A 22,554-nucleotide genomic window follows, 5' to 3' on the forward strand; every position below is an offset into this window, starting at 1 on the left:
CCTGGTAAGGGGAGAGGGTGATGAGACAATTGGTTACCTGATTGGACGGGTTCCTGGCAAGAAGATCAAACTGGATGGGATCTTTATCTGAGCAATTTATATGATTTAGAGCAGAGGCCCCAACCTCTGGGATCTAATGCCTGAATATCTGAGGTGGAGCTGGTATAGTAATAATATAAAGTACACAATAAATGTAATGCACTTGAATCATTCTGAAACTATTCCCCCCACCCCAGCCGTGGAAAAATTGTCTTCCACAGAACTGGTCTCTGGTGCCAAAAAGGTTGGGGCCCGCTGACTTAGAGAATGTTTTCCCACTCCCGCTTCACCCTGTCTCTGGAAACTGCTTGCTGAAAGTAGTCACCTACATCAGATATTTCCCACAGCCTCACAGTGGGTCTGGGCACACTGAGTCACTGATTTCAGAGGGGCTTTCTAGCTAAGACCCTCTTGTACAGTGTCTCCCCTTCCAGCCCCTGCAAAGACTGCTTCAGGTTGCAGTTAGAGCTCCCAAATCACTTGGGGTGGGCCAACCCTGTGGGATCCGCATGGTCACCAACCCTAGGAAGAGGCCACTGGGAAGCTGAAAAGAGACTAGAAACAAGGACCCCTCGATATGGGTAACCCAGCCTCTATCCCAGTGAATACTGCTCAGGTACAGTCTCCGTAACTGTAAACTCTTTGAGTAGTGCCCACTAACAAGGAGACGGCTGATTTTCTTTGCTAACACTGCACAGCTCCAGTGTAAACTGGTGGGTGGAGAAAGCTGGCCAACTAATGGCTCTCTAAATTATTTTTCAATTGGGTCACTACTGCTAGTGTTAAAAAAGAAATGGGATGAGATCCCCTATGTTGGATTTTTCATGGCGCTTAGCCAGAAAAGGGAAAAAATGTGAGGCTAGTTTAAATCTCTCTTTCCTGGGAAAGATTGAGGGCAGGAGGAGAAGAGGGCAGCAGAGGATGAGATGTTTAGACAGCATCGCTGACTCAATGGACATGACAGTGAAAAATGTTAGTTGCTCAGTCATGTCCGACTCTTTGCCATCCCATGGACTGCAGTCTGCCGGCTCCTCTGTTCATGAAATTCTCCAGGCAAGAATACTGGAGTGGGTAGCTATGCCCTTCTCCAGGGTATCTTCCCGATCCAGGGATCAAATCTGGGTCTCCCGCATTGCAGGCAGATTCTTTACCTTCTGAGCCACCAGGGAAGATCCCTTAAAGGAGGAAATGGCAACCCACTCCAGTATTCTTGCCTGGAGAATTCCATGGGCAGAGGAGACTGGTGGGCTACAGTCCATTGTGTCTCAAAGAGTCAGACATGACTGAAGCAACTTACTACATTTCAGTGGACATGAGTTTGAGCAAAGTCAGGAAGATAGTGAAGTACAGGGAAGCCTGGTGTGCTGCAGTCCATGGGGTCGCAAAGAGTCTGACAGGACTCAGCAACTGAACAACAACAAGCTTTGACAAAAATCAAAAAATAAAAAGAATACTCATGAAGCAAAGAAGCCCTAGCATGCATTAAGCCTATAATAGAAAGTCTATTCAAACAAGGGCTTCTTAGACCCTGCCAGTGCCCTTTCAACAGTCCTATTCTGCCAGTAAAAAACTCAAGAGATAACAGCTTGTTCATGACCTCCAAGCTATAAATACAGACAGGGAAGAAATTCACCCAGTGAGGCCAAATCCTCAAACCGTACTCTCTACCCTAAACCCCAAGAGCATCTGGTATTCCAGGTGGTGCCGGTGGTAAAGAATCTGCCTTCAGTGCAGGAGATGTTAAGAGAAGTGGGTTCGATCCCTGGGTCAGGAAGATCCCCTGAAGGGCATGGCAATCCACTCCAGTATTCTTGCCCGGAGAATCCCTTGAACAGAAGAACCTGGCGGGCTATAGTCCATAGGGTCCCCAAGAGTCGGACACAACTAAAGTGACTTAGCATGCACTTAGCTAGATTTTGATTAAAAGACACCTTCTTTTGTGTGCCCTTAGCCTGGTAACCTCAGTACATTTTTGCATTTGAATGGCAGGATCTAAGCAACAGGAGAAAATACCATTTGTGCTGGGTGATTCCGCCCCAGGGATTTAAAAACTCCCTCACCCTTTTAAGAAAGGTTTTAGCTGAGGATCTCAGTGACTTTGAATTAGAACAGGGGACTATCCTTCAATATGTGGATGAAATTCTAATCGCCAGCCCCATCAAAGAGCTTTCTGACCATAACAAAGTTAACGCCTTAAATCATCTGGCAGAGAGAGGATATAAAGTTTCAAAGGAAAAAAGCCCAAATCTCCCTCCAGCGGGTAGAATGCTTAGGATTTAATAACAGAAAAGGGACACAGGGCAGTATCTAAGAAGAGGAAAGAGTGGATTTGCCAGATGGTGCTCCTCATAAGAGAAAACAGCCCCAGGGTTCCTGGGGTGCCTGGCTCTGCCATGTGTGGGTCCCTGGTGCTGGCTTAACTGCTAAGCCCTCAAATGAACAATTAAAAGGGAAGGACCTTGACTCTCTTGACTCTGTGACTGAGCATTCCTGGAGCTGAAAAACCGTCTCATGAGAGCCCCCAGCTTAGCTTTACCCAAGCTGAGACACGCCTTCCATCCATATGCACCTGAAGGAGGAGAAACTTCCCTGGGGGTGCATACACAAAAACTGGGACCTCTGACTCAGGTTGAGGCCTATTTTTCTAAACAAACTGTAGAGGGCGGGGATAGACTTCAAAGGCCACTGCCATTGCTACCCCCAGATCCTAACTCTTACCTCCCATATACCCGCCAGAAGAAAGAGAAAAGGCTTTGTGATGGGCCTGTTTTAAAAGCCCAGAATACCTGGAATGGATGGTTAACAATCATGGGCAGCTGCTCTTCAAGCTATTGCACTTCAAGCCATTTTGAATGGGCACTTCAGGCCGTATTACAGGCTGTGCTGTGCCAAGTCACTTAAGTCGTGTCCGACACTTCATGACCTCCATGGACTGTAGCCTGCCAGGCTTCTCTGTCCATGGGGTTTTCCAGGCAAGAATACTGGAGTGGGTTGCCATTTCCTCCTCCAGGGCATCTTCCCGACCCAGGGATTGAATCAGCATCTCATAGTACTCCTGCATTGGTAGGCAAGTTCTTTACCACTAGCCCCACATGGCCCAACATTACAGACAGGAGACCCTATATCAATGGCTTATCACATCCATCACTACTCCCAATTTCTGAAGTCTCCTTAAACAGGTGGTTGAACCAAACCCTTTCTGCCTCCAGAATAACCTCAACACTCACCCCTCCAAAGTCAAGGGAGGGACCCCCACCTCATACAGAGGCACACAGCCAGGTCAAAGCTGGCAAACGGATTTTACAGTAATGCCCTGTGGAGAAGGCAATGGCAACCGCACTCCAGTACTCTTGCCTGGAGAATCCCATAGACGGAGGAGCCTGGCGGGCTGCAGTCCATGGGGTCACTAAGAGTCAGACACGACTGAGCGACTTCACTTTCACTTTCCTGGGCACAAGGAAATTTTCAGATATTTGCTGGTTTTGACTGACACCTTTGGCTAGATTCCTGACCCAAACCAAGATTACCTCAGAGGTTTCTAAGGCCCTGATCAAGGAAATAATCCCTCAATTTGGGCTCCCTAAATCTATTCAATGTGACAGTGGGCCCGCCTTTGTTTCTCAAGTTACTAAGGAAATCTCTAGAGCACTGGGGATTAAACGGAGGCGGCACCCCTTTGGGCTTCCCAGGCGGTACTAGTGGTGAAGAATCCATCTGCCAGTATAGTAACAGCAGAGGCGCAGGTTCGATCCCTGGGTCAGGAAGATCCCGTGGAGAAGGAAATGGCAACCCACTCCAGTATCCTTGCTTGGAGAATCCCATGGACAGAGGAGCCTGAAGGGCTACAGTCTATAGGGTTGCGAAGAGTCAGACATGAGACCACAATGCTCAGGAAAAGTAAAAAGAATAAATCAAACTCTCAAAAGAAATTAAGCCAAACTATGTCAAGAGATTTATCAAACTTGGATCTCTCTTCTCCCCACAGCACTTCTCAGAACGCAATTAGCCCCTAAAGGAAAGCTTGGCTTAAGTCTGTATGAGATCAGGTACAGGAGGCCCATTCTTGAAGGACCTGCCTACAAAGTCAAGCTTAGGGACATGGATGACTGAAATATGCCTTACAGACGGGAAAAAAAAAAAAAATCAAAGCTTTACATGTAGCCTTCCCCTTCTGACATGGTTTTACATCCTTTGTCCCCTGTTTATTTGAACACCTGGAAGGCTGCCCCAAGTGGGCAGGACCTTATCTTATAATCTTGACCAATTCAGTGCCTGACAATTGCAGAGCATAACTCTGGTGTGGGCCACCACACCAGAGTAAAGACAACACCTGTGTCTCTGGAAGTGACTGAGCCACTTGCTCAATTACAGCTGTGTGAACCTGTTACAGATCTTATGTTACTTTTCAAAGGGAGTAACCCTACCAATAAGTAAGTAACGTGACAGACAGGCTTAGCAGTTGGCCTTGTCATTGCCACTGCCTTATTTGGCTTCCATTGTTCTGCCAAACCTCCTCCTACTGGTAAACATTTCCTCTCTCCATGCTGGATATAGGGAATAACAACACTGGAGGCAGGATGAGTGGCCATTATTGTCTATTCCTTCTTATCTTCTCAGCTCTATCTCTTACAACCATCTGTGAAGAATGGGGATTTGGTGGTAAATTTCTTGAGAATTACAGCCTGCTGACAAAAGCTATCCCAGTGCTGAATCTGTCACCCCCACTCTCCAAGTGACACCTATAGATTAAAGGTATTACATTTTACCCCTAAGAATGACAACCTCATGCTCACCTTGGTTCATGGGTCTGTTAAACCTATCCCTCCCCCTGGAGGAGAAAATGGCAACCCACTCCAATATCCTTGCCCAAGAAATCCCATGGACAGAGGAGCTGGGCTGGCTACATCCATGGCGTTGCAGAGTTGAACACAACTGAGTGAGGGACAGCATAGCAAACCTATTCCTCCTGAAGTTTCTATCCCATCCCTAAAGCAGCTTCTCTGCTTGGAATCCCTCTATCAAACACAAAGCACGCACTCCACAGGACCACCGCTATGATCAGGCCTGCTGCCACTGCCCCTATTAAACACCCTTATGAAAAGGAGGGACTTACAATAACACCCTAGGGTTACTCTGGACTCTGACCACAACTGCTTCTATTACCCCACAATTTAAGTGCCTTGGGATTGACTCCTATGGAAATGTCACCCACTCTGCCCCTTGCACCGACTTGATGAACACCCACAAGGACCAGATGGGAGATGGACTTACTGCAGATGGAAAATGCCAGTTGTCAGACAGTTAGTATATGGCCCTCCTAAGGCCTGGTGAAAAGCTGCTGGTCAAGAATTCCTCAGTGACCCCCACTATGCAGGTGGGCCTCCCTCCTCACTCTGCAAGGGTACCCTCTGGGGCTAGCCACTTTCGAATGTGATTCAACTCCCCAGAACCTATGCTCCCTATGGGTACCTGTTCCTCTGTGGCCTGAGAATAAACCAAGTGCCCCATCAGAACAACTCTAACTCCTCTTTCCCTTCTGTGGGGTGGGCGCTAGTCCATCCTTGTTTAGATAAGCCCAATCTTGGGGACACCGCATGCTAGGGCAGCTAAGTTCTCAGAACCTAGCCATAATCATTCATAAGATCACCCAGCCTCAAGATAAAAGGGCAGCAGGACTCATTCTGGCAGCAGTAGGGACTTCTCTCAGACTAGTGGCCCCCTGGGGAAGGTTTATACACAGTGAAATCACTCTACAAAATCTCACCCAGGCCCTTGAAGACTTGTCTAAAAACACAGGGTATGCCTTATAAGAACTCCATACTTCTCTGGACTAACAAGTGTTGTTCTGAATAAGACTAGCCCTTGACTGTCTCCTTGCTGAGCAAGTGGAAGCCAGCACAGTTATTAATAAAACCTGCTATATATATGTCAATAACTCGGTTGAGATAAACATAAAAAAGATATGAGTAAGCTCAATGATTATACAGATAGAACACACAAGGTCTAGACCCAAGGTCCATCTGGAACATAGTCAAGCAGGGTCTTCCCAGGTTAACTTGGCTTTTTCCACTTCTTACCCCACTAATTGCCATTATCTTCCTGCTTATCTTTGGGCCTTGTCTTGTCAACTTCCTTAGTAAATGTGACTTTGATGACTTTGAAGTCATCAAGCCTCAGATGATACTAACACAAGTGTACAAACAACTGTGACTGCAGTTTGCTGACAATTAGACTTATGTTAGGCTAGTCAGAACAGTTCTGCTCCCCTAATCCAGGGGAAAATGGCACTCATGTTCAGCAGGAAGGAGCTTCAGAAGTCAGACCTTTGCCCTTCAGTGGCCCTTGAGAATGAGAAGCAGTAACTAGTTAAGTTAAAGGATCCAGGGATAAGAAAGAAAGCTACAAACAAACAAACAAAAACAGACGGTACCAGTTGGGACCAAGATGACCAGGAACCTGACCTCCAACAAACCCTGAGTCTCATTATACATTAATTTTACTAAATTAGCCTAATATTCTTAACATGACACACCTACTGGTAGCCAGGAACAGCCATTAAGGACCATAAAAAGGATAAAAGCAGAGTGACATCCTACTCCCTGGAAAAAGCCTTCCCAGGTAGACTATGCATATGCCTCCCCATCATTAGCCTCATCCTCCTCCCTTTGTCTTATCTTTAAAATTAAATCCCTCTCACCAGGTGGGCAAGGAGTTGGTCTGTGAACTTAGCTCCTGCTTCTCAATTTGCTGGCCACTGAATAAAGCAAGAACCTTCCAAGGCTAGCTAGGGCCTGAGTAAGGCTCGTATGATTTAATTCAGTAACGATTTCTTCATGCATTCTTTTGAAGGAGGATTAACTACCTCCTAGGGGGTCTTGAGGAAATGGCAACCCACTCCAGTATTCTTGCCTGGAAAATCCCATGGATGGAGGAGCCTGGTAGGCTATAGTCCATGGGGTCACAAAGAATCGGACATGACTGAGCGACTTCACATTCACTTTCACTTTCACTTTCAGGGGGTCTTGAGAGTCCCTCGCACTGCAAGGAGATCTAACCAGTCCATTCTAAACAAGATCAGTCCTGGGTGTTCATTGGAAGGACTGAAACTGAAGCTGAAACTCCAATACTTTGGTCACCTGATGCGAAGAGCTGATTCATTGGAAAAGACCCTGATGCTGGGAGGGATTGGGGGCAGGAGAAGGGGACAACAGAGGATGAGATGGTTGGATGGCATCACCGACTCAATGGACATGAGTTTGGGTAAACTCTGGGAGTTGGTGATGGACAGGGAGGCCTGGCGTGCTGCAATTCATGGGGTTGCAAAGAATCGGACATGACTGAGCGACTGAACTGAACTGAGGGGGTGAGAATCTGGAGAAACAAAGAAAAATTAATCTTCACCTGAGGCTAAACTAGAATGGTTAATTCACAACTTTGCTGCAATACATAAAAGTAACTCAGCAATCCCATTACTGGGTCTATACCCTTAAAAAACCACAATTCAAAAAGACACATGTACCCCAAAGTTCACTGCAACCTATATACAACAGCTAGGACATGGAAGCAATCTAGATGTCCACTGACAGATGAATGGATAAAGAAGTTGTGGTACACATATACAATGGAATATTACTCAGCCATAAAAAGGAATGAACTTGAGTCAGTTGTAGTAAAGTGGATGAACCTAGAGCCTGTCACACAGACTGAAGTGGGAAAAGAGAAAAACAAATATACTAAAGCATAGGTAGGAATCTAGAAAAGCCATGCTGATGAACCTAGTCACAGGAATGGAGGAATGGAGATGCAGATGTAGAGAAGAGACTTGTGAACACAGTGGCGGTAAGGAGGATGGGATGTACTGGGGAGATAGTATTGACATATATACACCACCAAGTGTAAAACAGGGCTAGTGGGAAGCTGCTATATAAGGCAGGGAGCCCAGCCTGGCGCTCTGCGAGACCTAGAGGGGTGTGGGGGTGGGGAGGGAAGGGGGGGGTTGCCCGGAGGCTCAAGAGGGAGGCGATATATATATATAGTAAAGCAATTATCCTCCAATTAAAAAAAAGAAGAAAATACTGCAAAAAAAAAAAAAAAAAAAAAAAACAAAACAAAAAAAAACACAGAGAAAACCATCCACAAAATGTTAGTGGCTCTCAACATCCTCTACCCACCCATTTTCTTCTGCCAGCTAGTGAGTGGGAGGGTCCTCTGAATCTGTCGTAGGCAGAAGTGAGCAACGTGCGGGTCTGCATGATGACTCTGGGCAGCTCCAAGCACCCAGCTGGATGGCACATCCTGGGAGGAAGTTTGGTCAGAGGCCACGTCAGCCCTTCCTCCTCCCCCACAAACCCAGTAACAGAACGCACCTACCCGCGTCTCGGGAAAAGGCCACCTCCACGCCCTGCACTGCCGCCCGCCGGCTGACCGCCTTCATGCTGACCTCTGACGCAATCACTTCTGGGCCATCCGGAAGGCACACGCCACACTCGGGCCGGAAGCCCCGGATGTCGGCGTCTCGGTAGCCTCGGTTCTTGCTGCACTGCTCCAGAAAGATGGCCTTGGCCGCGGGGTCCACGCCCACATGCACAACGAACTGTGTGAGCACATGTGGAGGCAGAAGATTAGGGAGACTGAGGTCTCCTCTGCTCTCCAGAGGGTTCAGAGGGAGAGCTCTGGGGGGCAAGACACCCCAACCCCCAAAATATGCCACCATCACACCCATCCCCTGCCTGCTCCCCTTGATGAATGTGCTGGAACAAAAAATAACTGGATAGACATCTATGTGGCACCTAATTTAAATATTTTCCTATTTCAAAATATTCTTACAGGGCAGTATACTCCCTTTTTTCCTGGGGGGGTCCCAGCTGGTATCTAAGACTGTCCCAGGAGAAGCTTAGTCTTTCCCTGGAAGCTTCCATCTTTTTTATGAAACTTTAATAAAGGAAGTTAGTAACAGTCTAATAAAACACTGTTAGAATATGTTGAGCTGATTATTTTTCCTCTTTGAAAAAATTAGCTCATTATATTATCAAAACATTGGGATATCATCATCTTAATGGTCTGGTGGAGTATGTTCTATTAACATCACCTGGTCTTCATATCTGGGGTAGGTTTGTACCAGTTTCCTGCATAGTAACTCTGTTCTGTTGAGATATTCTGGGAGTGATGAAATGGCCCTCCCCAGGTGGGCCACTCTCCCACCTCCCGGTGGGGGCCACCCTCCAAATGCTCTCCTAGGCCAAGAGGTCCTTGCCTCTCACCCCACTGCACAACCCACCTGCTCTGCAAGGGCCTGGCTGGGACTAACCCAAGGGCCTCCCTGTTAGTGGAAACTGCCTTTGAGTCCAGGTGGGGAATAAAGCTTCCATTTCTTCTCCCTCTTCTCTCTTTCCAGAGTCTTATTCTAAGATTCTACTCTGTATTTAATCTTAAACTTTTATAAACAGACCGTTTTGAAATTGTCTGGGCCCTTACTGCTGGGCAGAGGGCAGGGAACACTTGAGCCATCAACCCTAGAACCAGGGTCCTGGGGTTCACAGGCTCTGGGTCTCCACACATAATCAGACCACCCCCTACTCCCATCCCCTCTGCCTCCCTAGCTATCATTTACTTGCAGTCGAAGATCTTCCCAGATTCTGGCGACCCTCTGCTTCACTTCCCTGTAATCCACCGGCAGCTGAAGAATCCGCAGCTCTATCTGCATGTCACTCCCCAGGCCCAGCTTGGAGAGTTCCTGCAGAAAGAAACAGGTGGGTCACCTCGCTTGATAGAGGGCCACAGGGAGTTCCTGACAAGCCAAGCTCAGGGCCATCCAGTTCACTGCTGGGGCCTTTGGGGGCCTGGACCTGCCCCCAAGGAGCTCCCACAGTGGCGAGGGGTCAACAGGGGGACCGGAGCTCCTGCTGCCTGCACAAGGCCCCATATAGTTGCTCTTGGACCCCAAAGGCATGCCTGACCCCCTCTGCAGGGTAGGACAGAGTTCACAGAAGGGATGCAAGTAATTCTAGGGGACAGATGAGGGTGAGCCAGGTGGAGAAGTTGGAGAAGAATATATAAGGCAGGGGGAGGTACACCGGGAGCTGAGAATAGAAATTTATCACCTCTCAGTCTTGCGGATGGAAGTCCAAAACCAAGTTGTCAGCAGGGTGACCCTGCCTCTGAACCTTGCAGAAGGCAACTACCTGGCCTCTTTCAGCTTCTGGCAGCCCCCATAGTCCTTGGCTTGTGGCAGCATAGCTGCAGTCTTCACATCCTCTCCCCTTTGTGCGTGTCTGTCTTTCTGTCCAGGTTTTCCGCTTTATAACAACACCCCACCCATGACACTCTCTAAGGCTGATGGCTTCACTACTGCCAAAGCAGAAAGTTCAGGAAGGCCAAACTGTACTTCTCCGTGGCTGTTATAGTTATAGGTGTGGGATGGAGTGCATTGGACACTGAAGTGAAGTGAAGTGAAAGTCACTCAGTTGTGTCCAACTCTTGGCGACCCCACGGACTATACAGTCCATGGAATCCTCCAAGCCAGAATACTGGAGTGGGTAGCTGTTCCCTTCTCCAGGGGATCTGCCCAACCCAGGGATTGAACCCAGGTCTCCCGCATTGCAGGAAGATTCTTTACCAGCTGAGCCACAAGGGAAGCCCAAGAATACTGGAGTGGGTAACCTATCCCTTCTCCAGGGGATCTTCCTGACCCAGGAATCAACCTGGGGTCTCCTGCATTGCAGGCGGGTTCTTTACCAACTGAGCTAACAGGGATGTGATATTTCCGTGTGCTTTAATTATCTGAAAGACGATGCCCAAAGGTCCTGCTTCTGCTTATCAGCTGTTTCTTTTCAAGCTTCCAATATGGTGCTCAAACAGCCTCGACTACAAGCTGGCATTAGAATCCCTCCCCTGCTGGATTCCAGTGGGATTCCTAGTCTGGGGCTGCACTCTACAACCAGCCACCTTGACATTTCAGGGCAGGAAATAGGGACAGGCATTTTAGGTGGAATAAATACAGATGTCACACTTTGCCTCACACCAGCTCAGGTCACCTTTTGCCATCAACTAGATTAAGGAAAACGTCTAATGTTCAGAGATCTTTGGATATCAGAAATGCAGATAAGGAACTGCAGACCAGTATAAACTTGAACTTTTTCAAGGATCACCATGGAATTATTCTCCAGGATCCTCCTGACACATTTTCCCTTCCTAACTAGAGTGTCACCCTCTACCTCTTTCCCTCCCAGTTGTCCCAACACGGGGAGCTGGCACCTTGGCAGGTCTGCCATGTCACCAGCTCCAGGGACTCTGCTAAGGAGCAGCCAGCATCCCCTGGAAAGAGGTGACCACTGTCGCCCATTCTGTGGGGCTGGAAGTCCAGGGGCTCGCTGGTTCCCCTGGAGCCCTTGGAGCAAGGGGAGCAGCAGATAGAGCCAACAGACACCCCCCACTGAGGACAGAGGGCAGACAGGAAGGTAACTACTCCTCCACGGGCTACAGGCCTCCTGGGGCCTTGGCCAGGCTGCCTGGATGGCTCTGGGAAGTCTGCAGTCATCCAGAGATCACTGGGACGTTCGGTCAACTGTACTGGTATTGGGAGAGGGAGCTTTCGACTGAAAAGATGTCCCCAACCCAAATTCATATGTTGAAACCCTAACCTCCAATGTGATGGTATTTGGAGAGGTAATGAGGTTTAGATGAGGTCATGAGGGTAGGGTCATGCATGATGGGATTTCATGCATGCATACTAGGTCAGGCATGTCTGACTCTTTGCAACCCAATGGCCTCTAGTCCACCAGGCTCCTCTGTCCATGGGATTCTCCAGACAAGAATACTGCAGTGGGTTGCCATGGCCTCCTCCAGGGGATCTTCCTGATCCAGGGGTCGAATCTGCATCTACTGTGTCTCCTGCATTGGCAGGCAGATTCTTTACCCCTGAGCTACCTTGGAAGCCCACATAATGGGATTAACGCTCTTATAAGAAGAGAGGCCAGAGCCTTTCTTTGCCATTTGAGGCAGGACACAGCCAGAAGATAGTCATCTTTAAGTCAGAAAGAAAGTTCTCACTAGGAACCAAATCTGTTGGCACCTTGATCTTAGACTTCCCAGCCTCCATGTACTTCTCCATGAGAAATACACGTGTGTTGTTTAAACCACTCAGCCTGCAGTATTTTGTTATAGCAGCCTAAGTTGACTAATACAGGGGAGCTTCCAGCTGGTAACGAGATAAGTCCTGGTTGAGTTTCAGATACATGCCAGTTCATCCATCCAGCTCATTATAACTCTTGAAAGTGACACAGCCAACTTGGGACTGAAGTCAGAATCTGATTTGGGAATCTGAGGAACTCTTTCCAACCTACAATCATGCAAAGAGTCTCCAGGCACTGTCTCATGTGGACACTCTGCTCCCTCAAGTATGTGTTCTCTCTAACGCGCACGCACATGCGCACACGCACACACGCGCACACACACACACACACACATATGCACGGTGTCCTGGGCCATCTACACTGTGACCCATGGCAGACAAGAGCATTTTACAAAAACTAAGCCAGGCTGGTGGTCATCAGCAGCCTAAGCCTGGAATGAGGAGGGTACAGGGCAGAAGGGGGCACATGCAAAGTGAGACCCCACTAGAGCACCGTAGGAAAGGGCATGGACTTTGGAGTCAGAAAGATGCAGGTTTGAGACCTGACTCAGCCACCCCTTTTTTGGGCTACAATGGGCCTTTGTTGCTGTGCTCGGGATTTAATTGCAGAGACTGGGGGCTTCTCTTGTCATGGAGCACAGGCTCTAGGCATGGAGCTTCAGCAGTTCCAGCACACGGGCTTGGTAACTGCTGCTCATGGGCTCTAGAGCGCAGGCTCAGGAGTCATGCTGCATGTGGGATTTTCCCAGACCGAGGATTGAACCCATGTCCCCAGCATTGGCAGATGGATTCCTACCCATTGTGCCACCAGGTAGGTCCTGCCACCTTTCACTGGGCAAACGTGGGCATGTTATTTAGCTTTGGTGCACCTCCATTTTCTCATCTGTGAAATGGGCATAAATAAAAGTTGGAGGGGCTTTCACAAATATTAAATGATTCACAAAAAGTGCCCAACACAGTATCTGTCACATAATTGGGGCTTTATATGAAGGCTCAATACGTATAATTAGTCCATATTAATTGGAGAAAGTCATGCAAGAGGGATTTATTAAAAGCAATATTTATTAGAATTTGATTACTTTCAGCCTGTCAGAAGCAGAGAGTAGAACATTCTGCATAAGCAGACGGCAGGCCACTGGTTGCCACCACCGTTTCTGCCAAGAAGGGTTGGTGGTTTTAGCAAAGAGAGCGTCAGTTCTATGCAGAGAGAGCCAGGGGTTTGCACCTTCCAGACTGGCACACTTTCTCAGCTAGAATTGCAGTGTTTTGTGCTCAAGGGGCCAGGGACAAAGCCTGGTATAACTCTCACCAAAGTGGAATCCAGGGCACTGCTCTCACCAGAGGAGTCACCAGGCTCCACGGGGAGCTGAGAGCCTGTGCCAGGCCCACGATCCTTCAAAAAGCCTGAACCCCACCAGTCACAAAGGCCCTTGGGAATAAGGGAGCCCCACCTTCTGCCTCTTCCACCCACTTCTTCCTGCCTCCCTGTCATCCGAAATCTGGTCACCAGGACACACGGAGGTTTAACAAAGAGAACTCAGTTGCTCTCTGAATTTTTTTCAAATTCACCAAGGCTGTGGCACCAGCTGGTGCTGCAAAATGGTTGCTCTTTTTCCATAATCTGAGCCTTCTCTCATCTAATGGGAGTCTGTGGCTAGTACCATGAGGCAGGAAAGGATTTCTTCATTCAGACTCCTCGAGTGCTTGCAATGTGGTCCTCTGCTAGGGCATGGCCTGTCTGGGAGGTTCACATTCTCAGAGGAGATGGAGTACAGGAATGGGAAGTGATCGCAAGAGTCCTGATTCTGGTTCCAAGGGCTGTGTTGGGCCCCACTGGACTGTGGAAGTCTGAGGACCTTCAATGATTAGGGGATTAGGAAGGAGCTTAGACCCTACGTCTTCCTCTTCCTACTGTGTCTTTGTTGTTCAGTTGCTCAGTCTTGTCCAACTCTTTACAACCCATGGACTGCAGTACACCAGGCTTCCCTGTCCTTCAGTATCTCCCAGAACTTGCTCAAATTCATGTCCACTGAGTTGGTGATGCCATCCAGCCATCTCATCCTCTGTCATCCCCTTCTCCTCCTGCTTTCAATCTTTCCCAGCATCAGGTTCTTTTGAGTCAGCTCTTCACATCAGGTGGCCAAAGTATTGAGCTTTAGCTTCAACATCAGTCCTTCTGATGAATACTCAGGGTTGATTTCCTTTAGGATGGACTGGTTGGATCTCCTTGCAGTCCAAAGGACTCTCAGGAGTCTTCTCCAGCACTATAGTTTGAAAGCATCAATTCTTTGGTGCTCAGCCTTCTTTATGGTCCAACTCTCAGATCCATACATGACCACTGGAAAAGCCATAGCTTTGACTAGACAGACCTTTGTTGGCAAAGTAATGTTTCTACTTTTTAATATGCTGTCTAGGTTCATCATAGCTTTTCTTCTAAGGAGCTCAGTTCAGTTCAGTTCAGTTGCTCAGTTGTGTCTGACTCTTTGCGACCCCATGGACTACAACATGCCAGGCTACCCTGTCCATCACCAACTTCTGGAACTTGCTCAAACTCATTTCCTTGAGTTGGTGATGCCATCCAACCATCTCATCCTTGGTCATCCCCTTCTCTTCCTGCCTTCAATCCTTCCTAGCATCAGGGTCTTTTCCAATGAGTCAGTTCTTCGCATCAGGTGGCCAAAGTATTGGAGTTTCAGCTTTGGCATCAGTCCTTCCAATGAATATCCAGGACTGATTTCCTTTAGGATTGACTGGTTGAATCTCCTTGCAGTTCAAGGGACTCTCAAGAGTCTTCTCCAACACCACCATTCAAAAGTATCAATTCTTTGGTACTCAGCAAGCATCTTTTAATTTCATGGCTGCATTCAGCATCTGTAGTGATTTGGGAGCCCAAGAAAATAAAGTCTGTCACTGTTTGGGCAAATTATTGAAACTTGCCAAGCCTCAGTTTCCTGATCTGCAAAATGTAGTAAAAATAGGACCTCCCTCACAAGGGCTGATGTGAAAGTTAAGCAAGACCATGCACCTGGAGATACAGCCTAAGAGGACTGCACAGAGGTGCTTCTGATCTGAGCTTGGAGGCCTGGCAAGAGTGTTCAAGGGAAAGAAATTAAAGAGCGGGAGCTTGGAGGTGTGTGCAAACAGCCTGTCCTCCTCCCTTCTTCCCTCCCTACTTCCATCCTTCTGCTCCCCGCTCTCCTCCCTCTCTCCCTTCTCCTTCCCTCCTTCTCTCGCTCACTCATCCATCAGGCATCAGATGTGGATGCGACAGAGGCCCTCCTGGGGCCTCTGTGCTGGGCTCTGGCTGAGGGTCTTGTGTGCCTGTGTGTGCATATCTGCGGGCTGACCATGGAAGAGGAAGTGATAGCCAGTTCTTCTTGACCTGCAGGGTTGGAAGGAACCTGGGAGCCATTGGCTGATCCTGGAGATCCAGGCCTGTGCTCCCTCCAACCCCATCTAGGCTGGAGGTGCCCCCTGGACACAGAAACTAGGGTCAGAGCTGGGAGGGGCTCACCACACACAGGAAGAAGCCGTGGAGGTGACAGGGGGTCTGATGTATTAAGTACAGGACAGTCACCAGTGGAGCAGAATGCAGCCATTCAAAATGACTCTACAAAGAATGTATTGACACAGGAAAACCCATGAAGATAAATCAGTTTAAAAGTAGGATCTCAGACTGTTCTCTGCAGCCATTTATGGAAACAGGAACATACTAAAAATGAGGCAAATTAGGGGAGATTCTCATTTCTTTCTGTATTTTTTGTAACATTTTCAATGTGTATGTGGTATTCTTCTGGTTCTAAAAGCTTAACAAATAGTCTGGCTGGTAATCAGACTAGCTGCCCCAGCAGCACCCTTGCTATGTGCAGGCAGTATGCCCAGCACCTCACCCCAGCCCCCCTAACCTTGTCACCATTCTACAGATAAGGAAACTGAGGATGAGTTTAAAAGAAGGGAGCCGTTCCAGGGAGTCCTCACAAAGGAGATGCCACCAGCTGTTTAGGGCTGACCAGAGCTCTCACCAAGGGCTTGGAAAATCTTAGGATTGTTTCCAGGTCACTCTCTTTTCCTTAACAAAGCCAAGTTCCGCTCTCCACGTTTGACAAATGACAGCCCACGCCCAATATCCTTTGGTTATTCCTCCAAAAGCCCAGTAATGAACAACAGTAACCCAGTAATTCTTGATCCTCTGCTTAGAGCAGTTGTCTCCAAGTATTTTTGACCACATGCCACCATTGATGAAAAGATTTTAGTATGCACACATGCATGTGAGTGTGCATGCACACACACACACACACACCCACACCCACACACACTATCATTAGCTGGTATCTTCATGTCTCAAGGCATTTTTCATGTGGGCTTCCCTGTTCATGTTTATTTTACATACAAGTGGATGTAAATCTGTATTTAGAATGGTTCTCTTAATTCTTCCCTCTTTTCAGCCAATTTATTATCAGACTGCTGTTTTTACATCAAAATGTGACTGGCAGAGAACTCAGATGAGGTTAATTAAAGGATCACTTGGCTGTTTTCACATGTGCTCAGGTTTGCATCATATTATCTTGTATCTGTGGGTTTTTTGAAGATCCTTTTTGTAAGTATTCCTTGATCATATTTTGAGGCTTAGTTTAATTAAAACTGAATAATATTAATTCTGAAACACATTAACTGAAGTGAAATACTTTATCAGTCAGTTCAGTTGCTCAGTCGTGTCCATCTCTTTGCAACCCCATGAACTGCAGCACACCAGGCCTCCCTGTCCATCACCAACTCCCAGAGCCTGCTCAAACTCATGTCCATTGAATCGGTGATGCCATCCAACCATCTCATCCTCTGTCATCCCCTTCTTTTTCCGCTTTCAATCTTTCCCAGCATCAGGGTCTTTTCCAATGAGTCAGTTCTTCGCATCAGGTGGCCAAAGTATTGGAGTTTCAGCTTTGGCATCAGTCCTTCCAATGAATATTCAGGACTGGTTTCCTTTAGGATGGACTGGTTGGATCTCCTAGGAGTCCAAGGGACTCTCAAGAGTCTTCACCAACACCACAGTTCAAAAGCATCAATTCTTCGGTGCTCAGCTTTCTTTATAGTCCAACTCTCACATCAATACATGACCACTGGAAAAACCATAGCCTTGGCTATACAGACCTTTGTTGACAAAGTAATGTCTCTGCTTTTTAATATGCTGTCTAGGTTGGCCATAGCTTTTCTTCCAAGGAGCAAGCGTCTTTTAATTTCATGGCTGCAGTCAACATCTGCAGTGATTTTGGAGCCCAAAAATATAAACTCTGTCACTGTTTCCATTGTTTCCCCATCTATTTGCCATGAAGTGATGGGACCAGATGCCATGATCTTACTTTTCTGAATGTTGCCAACTTTTTCACTCTCCTCTTTCACTTTCATCAAGAGGCTCTTTAGTTCTTCTTCGCTTTCTGCCATAAGGATGGTGTCATCTGCATACCTGAAGTTATTGATATTTCTCCCAGCAATCTTGACTCCAGCTTGTGCTTCATCCAGTCTAGCATTTCTCATGATGTACTCTGATAGAAGTTAAATATGCAGGGTGACAATATACAGCCTTGACGTACTCCTTTCCCGATTTGGAACCAGTCTGTTGTTCCACGTCCAGTTCTAACTGTTGCATCTTGACCTGCATACAGATTTCTCAAGAGGCAGGTCAGGTGGTCTGGTATTCCCATCTCTTGAAGAATTTTCCACAGTTTGTTGTGATCCACACAGTCAAACGCTTTGACATAGTCAATAAAGAGAAGTAGATGTTTTTCTGTCTCTTCTTAATATCTTCTGCTTCTGTTAGGTCCATATCATTTCTGTCCTTTATTGTGCCCATCTTTGTATGAAATATTCCCTTGGTATCTCTAACTTTCTAGAAGAGATCGTTAGTCTTCTCCATTCTATTGTTTTCGTCTATTTCTTCGCATTGATCACCAAGGAAGGCTTTCTTACATCTCCTTGTTATTCTTTGGGACTCTGCATTCAAATGGGTATATCTTTCCTTTTCTCTTTTGCCTTTTGCTTCTCTTCTTTTCATAGCTATTTGTAAGGCCTCCTCAGACAACCGTTTGGCCTTTTTGCATTTCTTTCTCTTGGGGATAGTCTTGATCACTGCCTCGTATACAATGTCACAAACCTCCATCCACAGTTCTTCAGGAGTTCTGTCTATCAGATCTAATCACTTGAATCCATTTGTGACTTCCACTGTATAATCTTAAGGGATTTGATTTAGGTCATACCTGAATGGTCTAGTGGTTTTGCCTACTTTCTTTAATTTAACTTTCACTTAAGACCTACAAGACATTCTAGAACTAACACCAAAAAAAAGATGTCCTTTTCATTATAGGGGACTGGAATGCAAAAGTAGCAAATCAAGAAACACCTGGAATAACAGGCAAATTTGTTCTTGGAGTACAGAATGAAGCAGGGCAAAGGCTAATAGAGTTTTGCCAAGAGAACGCACTGGTCATAGCAAACACCTTCTTCCAACAACATAAGAGAAGACTCCACACATGGACATCACCAGATCATCAACACTGAAATCAGATTGACTATATTCTTTGCAGCCAAAGATGGAGAAGCTCTATACAGTCAGCAAAAACAAGACCAGGAGCTGACTGTGTCTCATATCCTGAACTTCTCATTGCCAAATTCAGACTTAAATTGAAATACTTTATAATAAATTAAAAATGATTCAAAGATGGAGGGCCTATCACCATGGCGTCTCTTGCTCCAAGGGTGACCAATTCCCTTTTCCTTCAGGAAATCAAGCCTGTTCAGGGACCTGCAGACACACAAAGCCAAGCTAGCTTTGGTACAGCTATGAAATATTATTTAAGGATAATTTCATTTTAATAGCTGATAGAAATTCTCACCCATTAGGTGGCCAATATAAGAATATAACAACTGTTGGCAAAGATATGGAGAAATCGCAACCTTTGTGCACAGTTGGTGGAAATGTAAAGTGGCACAGCTGCTATGGAAAACAGTATGGACATTCCTAAAAATATTAAAAATAGAATTACCAGATGATCCAGCAAGCCTATGTCTGGGTCTAATTGAAAAGAATTAAAAAGCAAGAGCTCACAGGGCTATTTGCATATTCATATTCAATGCAACATTATTCACAACAGTCAAGAGATGGAAGTAACCCAAATGTCCACTGATGGAGGAGCAGATAAACAAAATGTGATCTATACCAACAATGGAATATTAATCAGCCTTAAAAAGGAAGAAAATTCTGGCACATGCTACAACATAGATGAGTCTAGAGGATGATCTATGCTGAGTGTGACAAGCCAGTCACAAAAAGACACACTGTAAGATTCTACCTACATGAGGGATCTAAAGTGAAAGTGAAAGTTGCTCAGTTGAGTCCAACTCTTTGCGACCCCATGGACTATACAGTCCATGGAATTCTCCAGGCCAGAATACTGGAGTGGGTAGCTTATCCCTTCTCTAGCAGGTCTTCCCAACCCAGGAATCAAAGTGGCGTCTCCTGCATTGCAGGCAGATTCTTTACCAACTGAGCTATCAGGGAAGCCCATGAGGGATCTAAAGTGGTCAAATTCATAGAGACAGAAAGTAGAATAATACTAAGCAGAGATTTGGGGGAAGGAAAATGGGGAGTTGTTCAACAGAGTTTTAGTTTTGCAAGATGAAAAGTTCTGGATATCTGTTGCACAACAATGTGAATATACTTAACATTACTGAAATGTACACTTAAAAATGATTGAAATAGTAAATTTTAAATGGTAAATTAAAAAAAAAACATAGAAAATAGAAAAATAGAAAAATATCAGGAAACCCTGATATTGGCATGCTTCAATGGATCAACTTGCAAACTTGCAACTTTGCATTTTCAAAATCATTTTGAAAATGATTTTGGGCCCTCAAGAAAGTGGTGATGTAGGGAGTATTGGTGGACAAAGGTTGGATGGGCCTGCACACCTCTCGTCTCTGCTTAGGAGGTTGGGCAGGAAAGGGTTAACCCAGCAGGCAGGGGCTGCTCAAACTCTGCACGTTGCCAACAAACACCTGTCTTCAGGACTGGCCCTTGGCTGGCTCCTGGGAGAAAGAGCTCTGAGCCCTTGGGATGTTCTGCCTGATTAGAGCAGTTGTATATGCCTGTGGCCTTTGGTCACATCATGCTAGTTTGATTAGAGTTTATGCCAACAGTATGATTTATGGTGGACGTCTGTTTTTGCTCTGGAGTCTGAGTAGCTTAAGTCAGGCAGGCAGGCACTGCATACCTATGTGATTGATGCCAGTGAGAATCCTGGACACCAAAAGTCCGATGAGCTTCCCAGGTTGACAACACTTCATACCCGTTGTCACATGGCATTGCTGGGAGAGCTCCATGGCTCCAAGCAGCTCCCCTGGGAGACACCACTTAGGAGCGTGCACCTGCTCTCTCCTCGTCTTTGCTCCATGCACCTTCCCCTTTGCTGATTTCAACTGGGATCCTTTTCCTGTAGTGCGCCACAACTGCATCTGTGAGCGTAACAGCTTGAGGGTGGTCTTGGAGACCCCTGACACACAGGCATCTCAGTGTCTCTTGGACCCTCACTCTCCTTTGGAATCATGTCTTCATTTTCTCTTACTAGCTGTTTTTTCCAAGCAGAAAAGAAGGCAATTTTCTCTGTTTTCATTCATTTTTTTCCCCCCAACATTTTCCAAGTCCTTCCTTTGGCCAAGCACTGTGCTGCCCTATTCCTACCATAGTAGGAAATGCCCGGAGTAATGGTCCTCAGGGCAAGTGGGGGGTGGGCAGGAGAGACGGGAATACTAGGGTCAACCTGGAGGTCACAACACATTGTAGAGTCAGTCAGGAGAAAACACTTGGAGTCTGGTGGGTACAGTTCAGTTCTGTATTTGCCCCTAAAGCACCAACTGAGGCATTTGACTTCAGGCAAATGACTTCAAGTCCCAGAGCCTCGATGTCTCATCTATCAATTTAGTTCAGTTCAGTCGCTCAGTCATGTCTGACTCTTTGCAACCCCACGGACTGTAGCACACCAGGCTTCCCTGTCTATCACCAACTCCCGGAGCTTGCTCAAACTCATGTCCATTGAGTTGGTGATGCCATCCAACCATCTCATCCTCTGCCATCCCCTTCTCCTCCTGCCCTCAATCTTTCCCAGCACCAGAGTCTTTTCCAGTGGGTCAGTTCTTCGCATCAGGTGGCCAAAGTACTGGAGTTTCAGCTTCAGCATTAGTCCTTCCAATGAACATTCAGGACTGATTTCCTTTAGGATTGACTGGTTGGATCTCCTTGCAGTCCAAGGGACTCTCAAGAGTCTTCTCCAACACCACAGTTCAAAAGCATCAATTCTTCAGTGCTCAGCTTTCTTTATAGTCCAACTCTCACATCCATACATGACTACTAGAAAAACCATAACTTTGACTAGACGGACTTTTGTTGGCAGAATAATTTCTCTGCTTTTTAATATGCTGTCTAGGTTGGTCATAGCTTTTCTTCCAAGGATCAAGCATCTATTAATTTCATGGTTGCTGTCACCATCTTCAGTGATTCTGGAGCCCCCCCAAAGTAATGTCTGTCACTGTTTACATTGTTTTCCCATCTATTTGCCATGAAGTGATAGGACCGGATGCCATGATCTTAGTTTTCTGAATGGTGACTTTTAAGCCAACCTCTTCACTCTCCACTTCCACTTTCATCAAGAAGCTCTTTAGTTCTTCGCTTTCTGCCATAAGGGTGGTGTCATCTGCATATCTGAGGTTATTGATATTTCTCTCTGCAATCCTGATTCCAGCTTGTGCTTCATTCAGTCTGGTATTTTGCATGATTACTCTGCATAGAAGTTAAATAAGCAGGGTGACAATATACAGCCTAGATGTACTTCTTTCCTAAGTTGGAACCAGTCTGTTGTTCCATGTGCAGTTCTAACTGTTGCTTCTTGACCTGATTACAGATTTCTCAGGATGCAGGTCAGGTCGTCTGGTATTCCCATCTCTTTAAGAATTTTCCACAGTTTCTTGTGATCCACAGAGCCAAAGGCTCTGGCACAGTCAATAAAGTAGAAGTAGATGTTTTGCTGGAATTCTCTTGCTTTTTCAATGATCCAACGGATGTTGGCAATTTGATCTCTGGTTCCTCTGCCTTTTCTAAATCCAGCTTGAACATCTGGAAGTTCACATTTCACATACTGTTGAAGCCTGACTTGGAAAATTTTTGAGCATTACTTTGGTAGTGTGTGAGATGAATGCAATTTTGTGGAAGTTTGAACATTCTTTGACTTGCCTTTCTTTGGGATTGGAATGAAAACTGACCTTTTCCAGTCTTGTGGCCACTGCTGAGTTTTCCAAATTTGCTGGCATATTGAGTGCAGCACTTTCACAGCATCATCTTT

At 46.4% G+C, this 22,554-nt stretch overlaps 1 protein-coding gene across 6 annotated transcripts in view; it reads right to left on the reverse strand.

Annotated features, from left to right (window-relative positions):
- PGPEP1L (pyroglutamyl-peptidase I like) overlaps window positions 1–22,554 on the reverse strand; it is a 79,253-nt gene that overhangs the window by 2,784 nt on the left and 53,915 nt on the right. For 3 of the 6 annotated variants that reach the window (XM_043921934.1, XM_043921939.1, XM_043921938.1), the window contains 3 exons: window positions 9,650–9,772; window positions 8,480–8,632; window positions 8,211–8,334 (listed from right to left, as the gene is read on the reverse strand). In XM_043921934.1, coding sequence (XP_043777869.1) covers window positions 8,211–8,334; window positions 8,480–8,632; window positions 9,650–9,772 — 400 coding nt within the window. Of the gene's footprint in view, window positions 1–8,210; window positions 8,335–8,405; window positions 8,633–9,649; window positions 9,773–22,554 lie in introns of all 6 variants that reach the window. The other 3 variants (XM_043921935.1, XM_043921936.1, XM_043921937.1) reach the window with 3 other exon arrangements.

Source organism: Cervus elaphus, chromosome 13, assembly GCF_910594005.1.
Source record: "Cervus elaphus chromosome 13, mCerEla1.1, whole genome shotgun sequence".
NCBI lineage: Eukaryota > Metazoa > Chordata > Mammalia > Artiodactyla > Cervidae > Cervus > Cervus elaphus.